Below are 15,976 nucleotides of genomic sequence, written 5' to 3' on the forward strand. Positions count from 1 at the left end.
ATATGCCTCCAAATGTGGGCCCAGGAAGGTAATACCATGTTCCATGCTATGAGTAATCCATACAAATTTGAATATCATCTATAAGAGTTAGAGGGTTGGAGAAAAGGAGCCCTAACCATGCCCATGTTTATCCATCCAAACAACAAACCATGTGTAAGAAAGTGTATGCCAAACACTCTATTCCATGACGAAACCAACCAAATGATCAAGCCAGTGCAATGTCCAATTAGCCCAAAATTAATAGGGCATTCCACCAAGGGATCCATACATCCTTATGTCCAATCATCTAGTGAAGAATGAAGACTACAAAATTACATGATCAAGTGCAATGCTATCTCTCTATGATAGACAAGTATACCAAGCAATACATCATCAAAATCTCTAGCACATCATCATCCATGTCATCAACAGTTCATGGACCCAAGTGAATGCCCTAACCATCCAAAGCTCTTTGTGATGAAAATCACAAGGGTGATGAAAAAAATCACTAGTACAGGCTCATGCAAAATGAAAGGTAACACACTGGAATGATTAGTGGGATGAAGATGTTAAATCATGGTTAGACTAGAGGGTGTTAGCTCATTAGAAGGTTCTTCTTGCTTCAAATAGAGTGCCTTTAGGGAGATTCAAAGGTTGCTCCCTATAGAAGATTTGTTGAAGATGAACATTCAAATGCAAGGCCCTATTTGGAGAGATTGGTGTTGGTTCTTTGGTAAACCAATCCGAAGCTATGATACAAATAAATTGTATTCCTTGCTGCATCAAAAACTTTCATTGGCTTGAGTTTTGAATGCTAGGTGGTCTTCCTCAAATTTAGAGGACATATGGATACAAGAGCTCCATAGTTTGTGGTACTCTTTACTTACCCTATAAATTATGAGTTTTTGCTTGGTTGGTCATTTATTGGAGACTACCAACCAAATCTTGGTTGGTGAAATGTTGTTTCATTGATGATCGGTGTCTAATGCATGATAAAATAGAGTCTGTTAAGAACATTTTGTGGAAGAGCTAGATAGCCAGAGGTTCAAGTGCAAGTGCCTTCCATCTTTCAAGGGATTATTCATTGGAAGCTTGCAATGTTGGGTGAGTGTAAGAAGCTAGTTCTTTGAGCTTTTATAGGTCTCTGGAATTGTCCAAGAATTGCTGATTTGCTTTCCAGCTGGCAGTTTAGATGAAGTGCATGTTTGATAGTGCAGTCAGCTTTGCTTCTTTATTTTGTAGGATTTGGCACAAAGTATGTATTCAGCTCTGGGAAAAGGGTTTTCTCCTAGTTAGAGATGCCACAAGAATAGATGCTTGTGTTCGTTTGGAGTCTGGACATGATTGCAGTCCTAGTAGTGCTGAGGAATAGTTTCTGATATTTTATGCTCCTTGTACAAACTCTTCCTTGTAAATATCTCTGCTCTTTGTTAATATTCTGTTTAATATAAGATGTATATTGTAAAAAAAAATCATATTTTTGAAAAAAATGCAAAAGTTTGAAATAGCCTCACCATTATTATGAAATAATATACATTGACTAGGAAGTAATAAGAAAGGAAATCAATGAAAGGCATATAATTATTAAAGGAATTGATGTAGTAATAAGAATCTGGGTGACGCTTGAATTTTGGCCAAATAAATGGTGGCCTATCTCCTAGTTACTGTTTTCACTTGGTGTACTACATGTTACATAATTTTTTTCTTTTAAGTCAGAAGTGGTTGCGACTATGACTACTTAAATGCTAAACCTTAGTTTCAGAAGAATGAACATTAGTCTTTCCTCCTTTCTCTAGACATATGGCATTCCTGTTCTTTTTTTGTTTCTCTCTTGGAGAGTGAATGGTATACAACTTGTGTGCCTAATAACTGTGACATCATGGCAGATAGGAGCAATATCTTATAGTGGGTAAATTAAGTTGATATAACTGAAAATGCTTACATGGATAAAGCTGATGGTGGCCTCCAAACTTCTGAAGTACCCGCTCCTAATTTACTCATCCATTTATGCTTCACATCATGGATTTTTTTTGTGTCGGGCCATACTTAACATTACAATCAGAAGTACCAACTGCAAATTTACTTTACAAAGTACCCACTTCTTCTGATCTACTCATTCATTTGTGATTCAGATCATGGATATTTTTTACTCAGGCAATACTTTACAATACAATCACAAGTATGAACTACGAATTTACTTTCCTCCAGCTGATTGCCAGATTTTTAAGTTGCATCTTTGATAGAAAATGTATCTGTCGTACCATGTGTCAGTTGAGTTGTCTATCCTCCAACTATTCAATTTTAGACGACAATGCCCATTTGCCTTGCATATTACTCGAGATAATAGCATGGGTTTGATACTGAAGGCCCTTTGTCAATGTAAGTGACATGGATCGTTTAAAATAACTTAATAGGCTCTTTGAAACAAAAAGATAATACTAAAAGGACCGAATGCTTCATTGAGTTGGTCAGTTTTGGACCGTTGTCCTTTCATGGTTTCTGCAAAGGGCTGTAATAAGTGTTTTTTGGTATGACGATATTTTAATAAACAGCAGGTCTTGAAAGAATCTTAACACAAAAGAACAATTTTCTTGATGGAAACCATGTCACAGAATAAACTATAGAGAAACAAGTTTTGAATTCTTAGACCCTTGTGTATAACTGTAAGGATGTTTTTTGCATTGCTTGTGGGATATCTTTCATGTCACTATGCAACAATTCTGAAAATGCTGAACTTTATTATGACTTTAAGATGATAAGACATCTCTAATGTGACAGGATTGTTATCCAGAGCGCCTTGCAAAGGCATTTATGATTCATGTACCATACCTATTCCAGACAGCGTGGAAGATGATTTCTCCGTTTATTGACAAAGTAACCAAGAAAAAGGTACTATTTCTTCATAAAATTACTGCACATGCAGAGCATGCCAATATTCAGGATGATGTGGCCTCTTTTATGCATTCTTCTCTTGGAAATTAGCGATATTTCTTAGATCAGATATGAGGTCCTCGTGATTATTTCATACCACGCTTGAGTGCTTACCAGGCACTGAAAGTTATGTTACTGTTCTTTGCCAGATTAGTTAAAAAAACTTACTTTGTCACTAATGTCTAAATGGGACTTTTAATGGTCAGTTAACTGTTATTCATCTTCAATTCTTTCAAGAATGGCTACACAATGCACTGAGTCATAATGCTAGAGGAAAGGGTGTGAAAATTCCTAAGCCCAGAGTCCTAGTAGAAATCTAACATATGAATTCAGGAAGTTGTTAGATGCATTGTTGAATTATACTTGTTTGAATTGTTTCTAGAGTTTGCTATATGTTATAAAAGAATTTGTCATATCGTTGAAAGAAATATTGCAGCCCTAGATATAATGAGATTGATATCTTCTCATATGATTTAGGGTTTGTAGCAAAACCCGGGCAAGAAGTTGAAGTATGTGTCTCTTGTTGATTATGAACCTAACTAAAGTTAGGTATTCAGTGTCTTAAGTCTAATGCTTCCATTATTATATAATTTTGATATGGTTAACTTCATGCTTCTATGGATTTGGTTGTACTTGCTATCTAAGTTGTGCATAATCTTCAAGATAATGAAGATGTTTGTAAGTAAAGTTGATAAGCATGACGAAGAAAGTTATATGAATGATGATGGTCATGATGACTCTGATAAGAAGGATGGTAGTCATGAAAGATTCTCCAATGTTATAGACAAAAGTTGATCTCCCCAACTTAAGAGGGAGCCTAGATAGAAGAAATCTTCCCAAGTTGAGAGGGAGGGCATATTATGGTCATACCTTGAAAGAAGAAATTGAAGAATGTACTTTGAGGTACTGCTGAAAGAAGAAAAGCAGGATCTGGTTGTAGAATATGTTGCTGCATGTGAAGTAGGAAAAAAAGATGTATGGTTAAAAAATCTTCTGTCAAGATTCATCTGGAAAGTCTCTAATTCCTACTGTGATAAATTGAGACAATCAAGGCAACATCAAATGTATGAAGACCTCGAAGGTTTGTGTTTACTTATGTATTTGAAAGTTTGTTACTAATTGGGGTTGTGATTGTTCAGGTAAATCTCTCGGAGTTTTGGAAGCATACTTGATGTTACTGATCTGTTTGATTAGGAGAGATTTGATGTGTTGAGGCATTGTGTATAACACAAAATGCTTAGGAGGACATCTGACTGGCCTATGTGTTGATGTCCAGTTCCCAAAGTAGGGAGGGTGGCGTTGGTCATAGAGCTCTGACCTCGGATACGCACTTGGATCCCTGGGTTGATGGTTAGCAAGTAAGCCTGATGGTACCTAGAGAGGCTGAAAGCTTTAGTCCATCTTAGTCCCACCTGGATAGATTTCCCTAGTTAGGAATCTAGTCTGTGGCACCATGAGTGCCTAAACTGTTGGAGGACCTTGGATAGATTGCCCTGGTCAGGAATCTAGTCCATGGCATTGCGATGCCTAAACTCTTCATAGTTCATATGTTTTGAGATCTTCCTTGTACTTGTTGTTATGAATACCTCCCTAGTTAAGAGGGAGTGTTGAAGAATGTAACTAGGTTCGGTCTTCATAAAATGTATTTATCAAAAGAATGAAAAAAATATTATTATTATTATTATTATTATGACTTATTAAAGCATGGGTTTCATGCTTGGGTCATCATGTTTTAGGTCAAAGTCCCCATTGAGGAATTCTAGGATTTATTCTAAGTCATTAGAGTCATTTTCCATTTAAAGAGACCCTTTTTGGGCTTTTGAATCATGTAAAAATGTTTATTATTGAGTCAAATAAGGTATTTGTCACCTCCACACCAAGTTGGCCTCAAATTGGCTAATTCGACCTCACCATAATCCTATATATTGAAGCAGTTCGAATTCATTTGGAACACACTCTCTCACTCAAGTTCGATATCCTAGAAGAAAGAGCTGGAAAAAGTGCGAAGTTGGAAAAGGAGGCGAAAAGGGGTGTGAAGTTGGAGAAGAAGGAAGAAAAGGTCAAGATCAAAATTTTGTTCTCTCTCTCTCTCTCGTGTGGATTCCTCAAGGAGATCAAAGTCTCTTGTCAAGTCGAAGTTGTTGTTGCTGATGCTAGTTGTTGGGTCAAAGTTGTTGCTACTAGGTCGATGTTGTTGCTGAAGGGTCATCATTTGCAAGAAGGAAGAAAGGCTTGACTTGGTGTGGAGGAAGTCTGTGTCTAGGTCAAGAGTCTTGGATTATCTCAAGAAGTTATTAAGGAAGAGTTGTTGACTGGGTTTTCCCCTAGATAGGGGTTTTTCCTTGGCTATCTACATATATCTGGTATCTGTGATCTTTGTGCTATTGGTTTTGGTAATTTCTTGATGAACTAAAAGATAAAAAGAAGAATATAAAGATAAGAAAGTCACAAATAATTATCTATATAAAGAAAATATTTATGCCTTTTTGATTATCTAACATAGAGAAGGAAGTGGGATCATTTCCATTTGAAGGCTTGTCTTTCTCCATCACCCTCGTCTCTTCTTGAGTGCATCTAGCCAGTAATTCATCGAAACTAGGAATCCTGTCATTGTTGTGAATGGTGGTGTTAAACACATCCCATGCTCTTGTAAGACCTCTGAGAGCAATGAGAGTGAGCTCCCTGTCAGCAACAACTTCTCCAATAGATAAAAGGTCATTCTTGATTTCTGTAATCCTCATGAAGTAAGATTGGATAGATTCCCCTTTATCCATCTTGATGTCCTTCAACTTGTTCTTGAGAAAGAGGATTTGATTTGCATTGTTCACTTTGAACATCCCAACCAGATTATCATACATCTCCTTAGATGTTCCTAAATCAGAAATATAAGCAACCAAATGCTTTTGAATGGAGTCTATAATAATTCTTTTAGCTTTGACCTCACCTTTCTTGTATTTTGTCTTTGCAGCAACAGGTGCATTTGAAGGAGGCTCCACCACTCTTCCCTTCACATAGTTTATGGTATCATGCTCTTCTAAAGTCAAGTCCAAAGTCATCTTCCATGCATGATAGTCAGGTTTTTCCTTGAGCTTATCTTTGGATTTGAAGTAAGATGTAGAAGCCATTGAAGCTAGACCAATAGTCTTGACCAACAGATTTTTATTAATGATTGCTTTTCTCTCTCTTGCTTGGGCTTTGTCTTCACCTGTGCTCTGATACCATGTTAAATTTAGATAACATTTGTATGTTCTATGCTTAGCACAATTACTTCAATGTTCCTTTAGCAGCCCAATGACAATTTCCAATAGCAATCACATTAACCATTAATCACATTGACAGTAAAAGTAGATAGAACATGAAACAAAATGTGGGAAAAACCAGATTTGGCGAATGCCAGGGAAAAACCCCAATGTGGGGAAAACCCTTTGATCAATTCTTCTTATTATTATATCAAAATATTCAACAGAGAGAGAGAGTACAAAAGTCAAATTGACTTGCCAAATTCAAAGTCAAAACAACCCTGTCAAAATCTGCAGTCAACTGCAGTCAAATCAGCCCTAACAAGAAAGTCAAAGATTGTCAATGCAACTGACAATTTCCGCCTTGAGCTCGATCCACCACAGTCAAACTCAACCTTCCTTGTTGGTCAAAATCAGCCCAAAACAGTCCAATCAAATTCGGTCAAAGGAGAGAGAAAATTGTTGTAATTTTTCTGCGGTCAAAATTGCAACAAACCTGAAGTCAGCACTGGTCAAACTGCCCAGATTACCTTGATTTCTATGCCCATAAATGCGGCCTAAAAGTATAGAAACAATCCTCCAAAAATCACAGTCAAAGTTGGTCAAATAACCCTTGGTCAACGTTGTTCAAACTTGGTTTGTTTCCTGAAATTTTCGGCCTTGCAACTCAGCCCAAAAATTTGTCCTTCTTGTTCCACACGTGTGAGAGAGAGAATGCCCAATGTTGTATGAACCAATGAGAGAAGGAGAGAGAATGTGTGAGTGATGATGATGCCAAATGAGGTGAAAGGTCACTTGTATTTATACAAGTCGTTGAGGGTGAGGAGTCATGCGCATTGGGCTCCATGCATCTACATGATGATGTGGCTGACCTCAACAATTTGTACATGTGTGGGCACAAATTGAAAATCACACTTTTTCTTGTCCAAATGAGATGTTATTTATATCAATTTTGGGCCTCTTGAAAAGAGGAATTTGATGCAATCATCATCTCCATCAAACGAGTTGTCCCAAGGTGGAATTTGGCCCTAGTTTCCAGTTTTAACAAGAAGAAAGTGCCACACAAATAGTCCACATTCCACATAGGGTGGGATCCATAGTTTAAAAGGATGATGGTATGATGACAAGATTTGCAACATGTCAAGTTGGTTGAAGTACTTTCATCTTCAAGCAAAGAAAGGAAGTTGCTAGAAGGAAGTCTAGATGACCAAAAGAAGGAAGAGGTATGTATATATTTGATAGATAAAGTCAAGTCATTATATAGTTGCAGAAAGAATGGTTGAATGCTCTATCTCATAAGCATGATTGAAGAAGAAAAATATCTTCCATTAGAAAAATGCATGAAGGCTAGTAGACAATGTGCCTTGAACTCTTCTACATATTGACAAGATGAAATCAACATAATATGACCTCATGAAGAACTTGAGGTGGTTGAAAATCATGGTTCCTAAGTTGAAAGAACCATGTAAAGAACATCCCGAGGAAAGCAATATGTGAAGAAAATGAAAGAAGAGTTCGTGGGAAGATGCATCTATGAGATAAGATAAGGAATCAACATATGATATTGACTAGAAGGATTAACTATGGCATCTCCATGAAGAAAGTATGAAGACCCTAATATGTGTGTTAGAAAAGGAGAGCCTTGGTAATGTGTGTTTTGGAGATGAATTCATACATGTGCAAGATGTTGATGTTAGAAGTCGATGTCATGACAAAAGGCCATCATAAAAAGGTAAATTTGATTTATTGTTCATTTTTTTATTTTTAGGAAATCATCTGGTTGGGTTGGAACATGGCTACTAAAAGAGAGTTGTAGATGTCACCTACAACTAGCACTCATGGGAATGGATGAAAAATATTGAAAGAAACATGACTTGGTAGAGGTAGTTGTATCAAGGAAAGCTAGATGTGAACTATAAGATCACTTTCCGATGAAGAGAAGGATGACATGACTATTGGTTCAACAATATGATTTGTTGAAGGGAAAGTGATGAAGATGATGGTTGATGCCCTACGAAAAAGTTCTAGAAGAAAGAAGGATCCATAATAAAGAGGTTGAAGTTCATGGGATCATGCCGAAAGAAGGAGCCCTACAAGCAACTGATAGTATCATGGTCTCCACCAAAGAAGCAAGTAGTTGTTGTTGGAAATAAGTCCCTAGCTAAGAGGGAGCTTGGGCAAGTCCCTGGTTGAGAGAGAACTTGAGTATAATTCCTTTTATAGGAATGAGTAGATCCTCCCTAGTTGAGAGGGAGAGATAGACACATCATTCTTGTCTTCATGTGTTAAAATTGGCAAATAGGGCCAAATTCCACCTTAGGACAACTCATATGATGGAGATGATTATTACATTGGATTCCTCTTTTCGAAAGGTCTAATCTTGATATAAAGATCATCTCATTCAACCAAGCAGAAGTGGAATTTTGAATTTATTCTCTCTCATACACAAATTTTCAAGGTCAGCCTCAGTCAAATGTAGGCTCAAGAAGCCCAATGGATGTGTCTCCTCACCCTCATCGAATTGTATAAATAGGAGTGAGCTCTCTCCTCATTTGGACAACACTTACACACATCATTCTTCTCTCTCTCTTCTCTTGATTGGTTCATACAACTCGGGAAACTTCTCTCTCTCTCTCGGATGTGTGGCAGGAGGCCGAAAATTTTAGGACAAAGTGCAGGCTGAAATTTCAGAGAAATAGACCAACATTGACCAGGGCTCATTTGACCATCTTTGACTTCGGCTTTCAGGGTAGAATTTCAATTTTCCTAGGCCGAGTTGCTGGGCATAGAAACCAAGGTGTTTTGGGAAGTTTGACCAACGTTGACCTCTACATTGACTTTAGATTTGACCGTAGAAATTACAACAATATTTCTCTCTCCTTTGACTATGTTTGACGAGCTGTTTTGGGTTGACTTTGACTTCCTGTTTAGGCTGAGTTTGACTTGGGTTGACCACGTTGCATTAAGGAGGTGTTGCTGCCATTTTGACCAACATTGACTTTTTGGTTAGGGCTGAAGTTTGACTGCAGTTGACTGTAGATTTGTCAGGGAATTTTGGGAAAGTAAATTTGATATTTGTATTCTCTCTTTGCTGAACTATTGAATAATAATAAGAAGATTTGATCAAAGGGTTTTCTCCACATTGGGGTTTTTCCTTGGCATCCACCAAATCTTGAGTCCTCTTGTCTTGGCTTGTCTTTTGCACTTGTTTTTATGTTCTATCTGCATTCACTGTCAATGTGATTGCTATTGACAATAATTGGAAATTTTCATTGGGATGATAAGGAACATTGAAGTAAATTGTGCTAAAGCATAGAACATACCATTGTTATCTAAAATTAACATGGTATTAGAGCACAGGTGAAGGCAAATCCCAAGCAAGAGTGAGGAAAAGCAATCACTAAGGGAAGTTGTTGGACAAGAACTTAGAACTAGTCCCAATGACAACTACATGTTACTTTAAATCCGAGGGAAAGCTTAAGGACAAATCTGACTATCATGCATGGAAGATGTCTCTAGATTTGACTTTGGAAGAAAATGATGCAATGGACTATGTCAAAGGAAGAGTAGTAGAGCCTCCTTCTAATGCATCCACTGCTGCACAAACAAAGTATAAGAAAGGTGAGGTTAAAGCTAAGAAATTATTGTCGATTCTATTCACAAGCCTTTGGATGCCTATATTTTAGATTCAGAAACATCTAAGGAGATGTATGGCAAGTTGGTTGGGATGTTCAAAGTAAATAATGCAAATCAAGTTCTCTTTCTCAAGAAAAAATTGAAAAACATCAAGATGGATAGAGGAAAATCCATTCAATCCTACTTCACGAGGACTACTGAAATCAAGAATGATCTCATATCTATTGGAGAAGTCATTAGTGACAAGTAGCTCACTCTTATTGCACTTGGAGGCCTTACAAGAGAATGGGATGTGTTTAACACTACCATCCTAAAAAATGACAAGATTCTGGGATTTGATGAATTATTGGCTAGATGCACTCAAGAAGAAATAAGGATGGTACAAAGGGACAAGCCGTCGAATGGAAACAATCCTACCGCCTTCTCCACTCATGCTAAGAGGAAGAACAATGCAGGTTTAAGAGGGCAAGGTCAAGGGTTCAAGTCGAGATTCGAAGAAGGAAGAAAAGGAAGATGCTTCAATTGTAACAGGTTTGGCCACTTTGCTAGAGAGTGTCTTCAAAAGAAGGATACTCCAAGAGATGGTGACAACAATAACAACAACTTCAAAGGTAATGGCAATCAAAGGAACAACAGGTTCAAAAACAAAGGAAAGAGGAATGCTCCTATTGCTCGAAATGGAAATGGTCGTCCTCCCAAGAAGTCGAGAAACTCTAGGTATGAAGAAGTTAATGTTGTAAAACAAAAATAATTTTATCTTATTTCTTCCCTCACCACCGCCTCTCCTTCGGATACATTGGATCATTGGTTGATTGATAGTGGTGCCTCAAAGCACTTCACTAGGTACACAGAGGCTCTCTCAAACTTGATTGAAAAGAAAATAAATATGGAGATTATACTTGGGGATAATGGCACTTATTCCGTGAAAGGAATTGGGATTGTTACTCTTCACTTAAATCAAGGTCAAACCCTTCATTTACAAGAAGCGTTGTATGTACCTGATCTGATAAAGAACCTGGTCTCTATTTCTGCGATGGAAGATAAAGGTTTCAAGGTGACATTCATTGATGGGAATGTTCATGTTTGGCAAAGGAACCCAAGAGAAGCATCCACTCTTGGATTCAGGGTTGAAGGTCTCTATCAGGTTGGAGGAAGTCCATTGGGAGCCATGACTTGTGATAGTTCTTTTCAATCTGAATTATGGCACCGAATATTTGCTCACCTTTATTACAAAGTCTTACCTGATGTAAGGAAGATGGTCATAGGTATGCCCGAATTCAACTTAGATCATGAAGGAGTGTGTCAAGGTTGTGCAACTGGAAAACATACAAGAGGACCATTCCCTTCAAGTCAAAGTCAAACTACTGATATTCTTCAATTGGTCCATTCTGATTTATTAGGTATGTTGCCCATGACATCTTTGGGTGGATATTTGTACTATTCAATTTTTGTGGGTGACTTATCTCGCAAAACATGGATCTATTTCTTAAAGAATAAGGACGAAGTGTTCAAATGGTTCCGCTCTTTCAAAGCCTTGGTCGAGAATCAAACAGGGAAGAAGATCAAAATATTGAGGACCGATAATGGGACCGAATATGAGTCAAATGAATTCAATGACTATTGTAGAGAAGCTATCATTAAGAGGGAGACCACTACTACATATGCTCCTGAAAAAAATGGTGTTGCTGAAAGGAAGAATCGAACTATCATTGAAGCCACCCATGCCATGCTTCATGATCAAGGTGTACCGAAGTTCTTATGGGGAGAAGCTACCAACACCACTGTGTATGTTCAAAATAGATGCCCACATCGAGCATTGGACTTGAAGACACCTGAAGAAGTTTTCTTCGGTAAGAAACTTGATGTTTCTCATTTTAGAATTTTTGGTTGTTCTGTATATTTTCATGTGTCGAAAGATAAAAGAAACAAGCTAGATGCATTTGGGAAGAAAGGAATGTTACTTCGAAGGCTTATAGAACTATGTGCCTGATCAAAGGGAAGTGGAAATAAGTCATGATGTCACTTTTGATGAAGATTTTGGCCTTAGGAAAGTCCGAGATCTTCCTATCCCTAGGAAAGACAATGATGATGATGATGCAGGAAAGTAGGATGAACCTCCGTTGATGACCTGATGCCCGATGTGGAAGGTCCGATGGATCCAATTGATCCACCTCCTAGTGAGCCCTCTACTTCAAGAAAATATCTTTGTGGCTCAAAGATACTCTTGAAGATGCTGAGAAACACATCGCAACGAGAGGGACATTTCGTGAAAGCAAGAAGCCGTACAGGTACCAAGGGTACCTAGCTGCCATGAGTGCCATTGTATAATCTGAGCCTTGTATATTCGAAGAAGTCATGAAACACCAAGTTTGGAAGGATGCGATGAACAAGGAATATGAGTCGATCACGAAGAATGATGTCTGGGATGTGGTTCCTCGACCTAAGGACAAGTCAGTGGTCACTTCAAAATGGATATACAAGATCAAACATGGAGCTGATGGGAGTGCTAAAAAGTTCAAAGCCAGATTCTTTGCTCGAGGCTTCTCTCAAAAGGAAGGAGTAGACTATGATGAGATATTTGTACTAGTTGCCCGATATACCACCATCCGTTCGATCACAGCCCTTGCTGCCTCACAAGGTTGGAGCTTACACCAGATGGATGCCAAAATTGCTTTCTTGCATGGCTCGCTTAAAGAGGAAGTCTATGTAGAACAAGCTGAGGGGTTAAAAATTCAAGATCGTAAGACACATGTATGCAGGTTGAAGAAATCCCTCTATGGGTTGAAGCAAGCTCCTAGGGCTTGGTATGAGAGGATTGATAGCTATCTTATGAAGCTAGGATTTACAAGGAGCGATGCTGACCTGAACCTATACTTCAAGGTTGAAAAGGACAGGCCTCTCATTTTGGTCCTTTATGTGGATGATCTCTTTCTGACAGGTAATGACTCTCTCATTCATCAATGCAAGAGGGAGTTGGCTTTCGAGTTTGAGATGAAGGATCTAGGACTGATGCACTACTTCCGAGGACTGGAGATTTGGTAAAATCTAGGTGAGATTTTCCTTTCTCAAGGAAAATACATTGTGAAGCTACTTGAGAGATGTGGGATGGTGGACTGCAAGTCTGTATCTACTCTAATGGAACTCAACTTCAAGAAGCTATGTGGAAGTGTTGTTGGGCCCGGATTAGCGAACCCTTCTGAGTATCGTCAACTTGTGGGGGCCCTGATGTTCTTGGTGAACTCCCGTCCTGACATATGCTTCGTTGTGAACACGTTGAGTAAATTTATGTTCGAGCCTCATCACATTCATTGGATTGTTGCTAAGAGTCTCTTGAGATATCTCCGTGGCACAATCCAATACGGATTGAGATACACTGCTGGGAACTTGAGCCTACATGGATATTCGAATGCTGACTGGGATGGTAGTGTGGTGGATCGTAAGAGCACGTCTGGGTGTTGCTTCTCTTTGGGGTCTGCTTCAATATCTTGGATGAGTAGCAAACAAAAATTGGTTGCTTTGAGCACTACTGAGGCTAAATAGATTGCTACGAGTATGGCCCGTTGTGAAGTTGTTTGGTTGAGGAAGCTCTTCAATGAGAAATTTAAGCACGTGCTAGAAGCCTAGATACCACCGTGATATTCTGCAACAACCAGAGTGGGATTCACCTATCATAGAATCCAATGTTCCACGACCGCTCCAAGCATATTGATATCAAGTACCCTTTATCTGGGATATGGTACAACGGGGAGCAATAAGGTTCCAACACATAAGGATGGATGAGTAGGTCACATACATTCTCACGAATCCCTTGGGAAGGGTCAAATTCTTAACCTTCCGAGAGAGACTTGGAGTCGTGGAAAGACCCTCATATGAGGGTCCCGTTTGAGTTGAACACTGAGCTCTGGGAGCTCCTAGCGGCTTGGGGTACTTCTTGGAGCTATGAGCGACCATAGGGTGAGTGGTTCACCTTCCCCTACAATTGTGGACACATGTATGTAGGATGAGTGGTTCACCTTACCCTATGATTGACATATGCATAGGATGAGTGGTTCACCTTCTCATATGGCATATGAGTAGGATGAGTGGTTCACCTTCTCCTATCGATGCCCCAACACACATCCTACCCAAGGAGTCCGGGACTCATGGGAAGTACCTCTCATCTGGCCAATGAGTTGGGAAAAGTGGCTACGGACCATAGCACTACTGATGGATGCATCATGTCTTGTTGTACTCCCTATGACTAAGATGCATGGTGTTCAACAACTTGATCTCGGATTAAGGACTGTCTTTTGTCAGTGGAGAGTGGTAAGGTCTTGTGACTCACTCTTGATCACTTCTTCATTATTACTTCACGGTTTAGCAGAGCAGAGAAAAGTAGAGCAGTGATTGTTGAAGGAAATGTAATTGGGTTCGGCCTTCATAAATGTACTTTTGATATTTGTACTTATTCAAGAAAAGAGATTATTTTTATATTATTTGTCAATGAGTTTCTTGCTCATTGAAGTAGGTCAAGCACATGGTTAAGTGCTTCTAGGAAGTCAAAAGGTCAATGTATTTATGTAAGACCTTTAGAGGGCATGTTACACTATGTATAAGGTCAAAGGAATACCTCCAAGATAAGTGCAAGTCCTCTCCATGCAACAACGTCCTCCAAAAGAAGCAAAACGATGAAAATAATGAAGATATGGTCAAATCGTCCTAAAGACAGAATGTCATCCTAATGTCGGCCTAGAGGGGGGACAATCCTCTCTATATATAGAGGTTGTCCACTCCCTCATAAAGTGAACGAAGCAAGCTATGAAATCAACGAAGAGATAAGCCAAGAAAAGGAAGGAGAAGCAAGTCTAAAGGGTCCCCAAAAGTGTAAGGGAAGGAAGGAGGAAGCTCAACGAAGGTAGAAGACTGTTTCTAGGGCTAGAAACAGTCACACGTGCAAAGAGAAGGACAGATTGCGGGTACAATAGTTGTAGTATCATAGTTCAAGTTTCATTGGTGTTTGGGCTAGTGACTAGGCCTATAAGGCCTCTACAGTCAAGCGAAGAAGTCCCTCTCTCTATTGAAGATTATAAGACCTTTAGAGGGCATGTTACACTATGTATAAGGTCAAAGGAATACCTCCAAGATAAGTGCAAGTCCTCTCCATGCAACAACGTCCTCCAAAAGAAGCAAAACGATGAAAATAATGAAGATATGGTCAAATCGTCCTAAAGACAGAATGTCAACCTAATGTCGGCCTAGAGGGGGGACAATCCTCTCTATATATAGAGGTTGTCCACTCCCTCATAAAGTGAACGAAGCAAGCTATGAAATCAACGAAGAGATAAGCCAAGAAAAGGAAGGAGAAGCAAGTCTAAAGGGTCCCCAAAAGTGTAAGGGAAGGAAGGAGGAAGCTCAATGAAGGTAGAAGACTGTTTCTAGGGCTAGAAACAGTCACACGTGCAAAGAGAAGGACAGATTGCGGGTACAATAGTTGTAGTATCATAGTTCAAGTTTCATTGGTGTTTGGGCTAGTGACTAGGCCTATAAGGCCTCTACAGTCAAGCGAAGAAGTCCCTCTCTCTATTGAAGATTAAAAGATCCTTATTCTCCAAGGGAACCATCCACATGTGGGAAAATTAGGGTTGCTATACAGTCACTTTAGTGTGAAGACATTGTTAATCAATGTTGTCATTGATGTCAATATGGCATTGGCCGAGATGGCAAATATTCTTGATATGCCTAATGAATATCATGAAACCCTAGAATGAGATGATAAGGTTGAAGACAATAGATGCCTGGTTCCATATGATGATGTCGTAACTCTTGTTTGATAAGAATGTCATCAATTAATATGTCAAGTCACTAATGAAGAAGTCTTAAGAAGTGCCAAGTGCCAAGTATTTAGAAGCCCTTGATGACATATGGAGGACTACATTTGATGATGTCATATTCTTGATGAATGACCACAATTGATGATGGCACTTGATGAGGTCTTGATAACATGGTTGGAAGATTATTTTGGAGTTCTCCTAATGATGTTGCACTATGACTGCACTAGTATATGATGACATTGTTCATGCGTCATGCTACATGGATGTTGCACTCCTACATAATGACTCTATGATCTTATGATGACATTGATAACAATGAAGAAGCCACGCTGTCCCAAACATTCCTCATGCTGTCCCAAACTTTTTATGCATAAAATTTAA

The 15,976-nt window shown here is 38.9% G+C and overlaps 1 protein-coding gene across 2 annotated transcripts in view; it reads left to right on the forward strand.

The window, feature by feature from the left end:
- Positions 1 to 15,976, forward strand: part of LOC149202254 (uncharacterized) — a 167,737-nt gene that overhangs the window by 98,882 nt on the left and 52,879 nt on the right. For both annotated transcript variants that reach the window (XM_089403141.1, XM_089403142.1), the window contains one exon: positions 2,758 to 2,868. In XM_089403141.1, the coding sequence (XP_089259267.1) occupies positions 2,758 to 2,868 (111 nt within the window). The remainder of the gene's footprint in view (positions 1 to 2,757; positions 2,869 to 15,976) is intronic.

The sequence above is a fragment of the Pinus tabuliformis genome, chromosome 2_1, assembly GCF_031772625.1.
Source record: "Pinus tabuliformis cultivar Carrire ecotype Pingquan chromosome 2_1, CPIR1, whole genome shotgun sequence".
NCBI lineage: Eukaryota > Viridiplantae > Streptophyta > Pinopsida > Pinales > Pinaceae > Pinus > Pinus tabuliformis.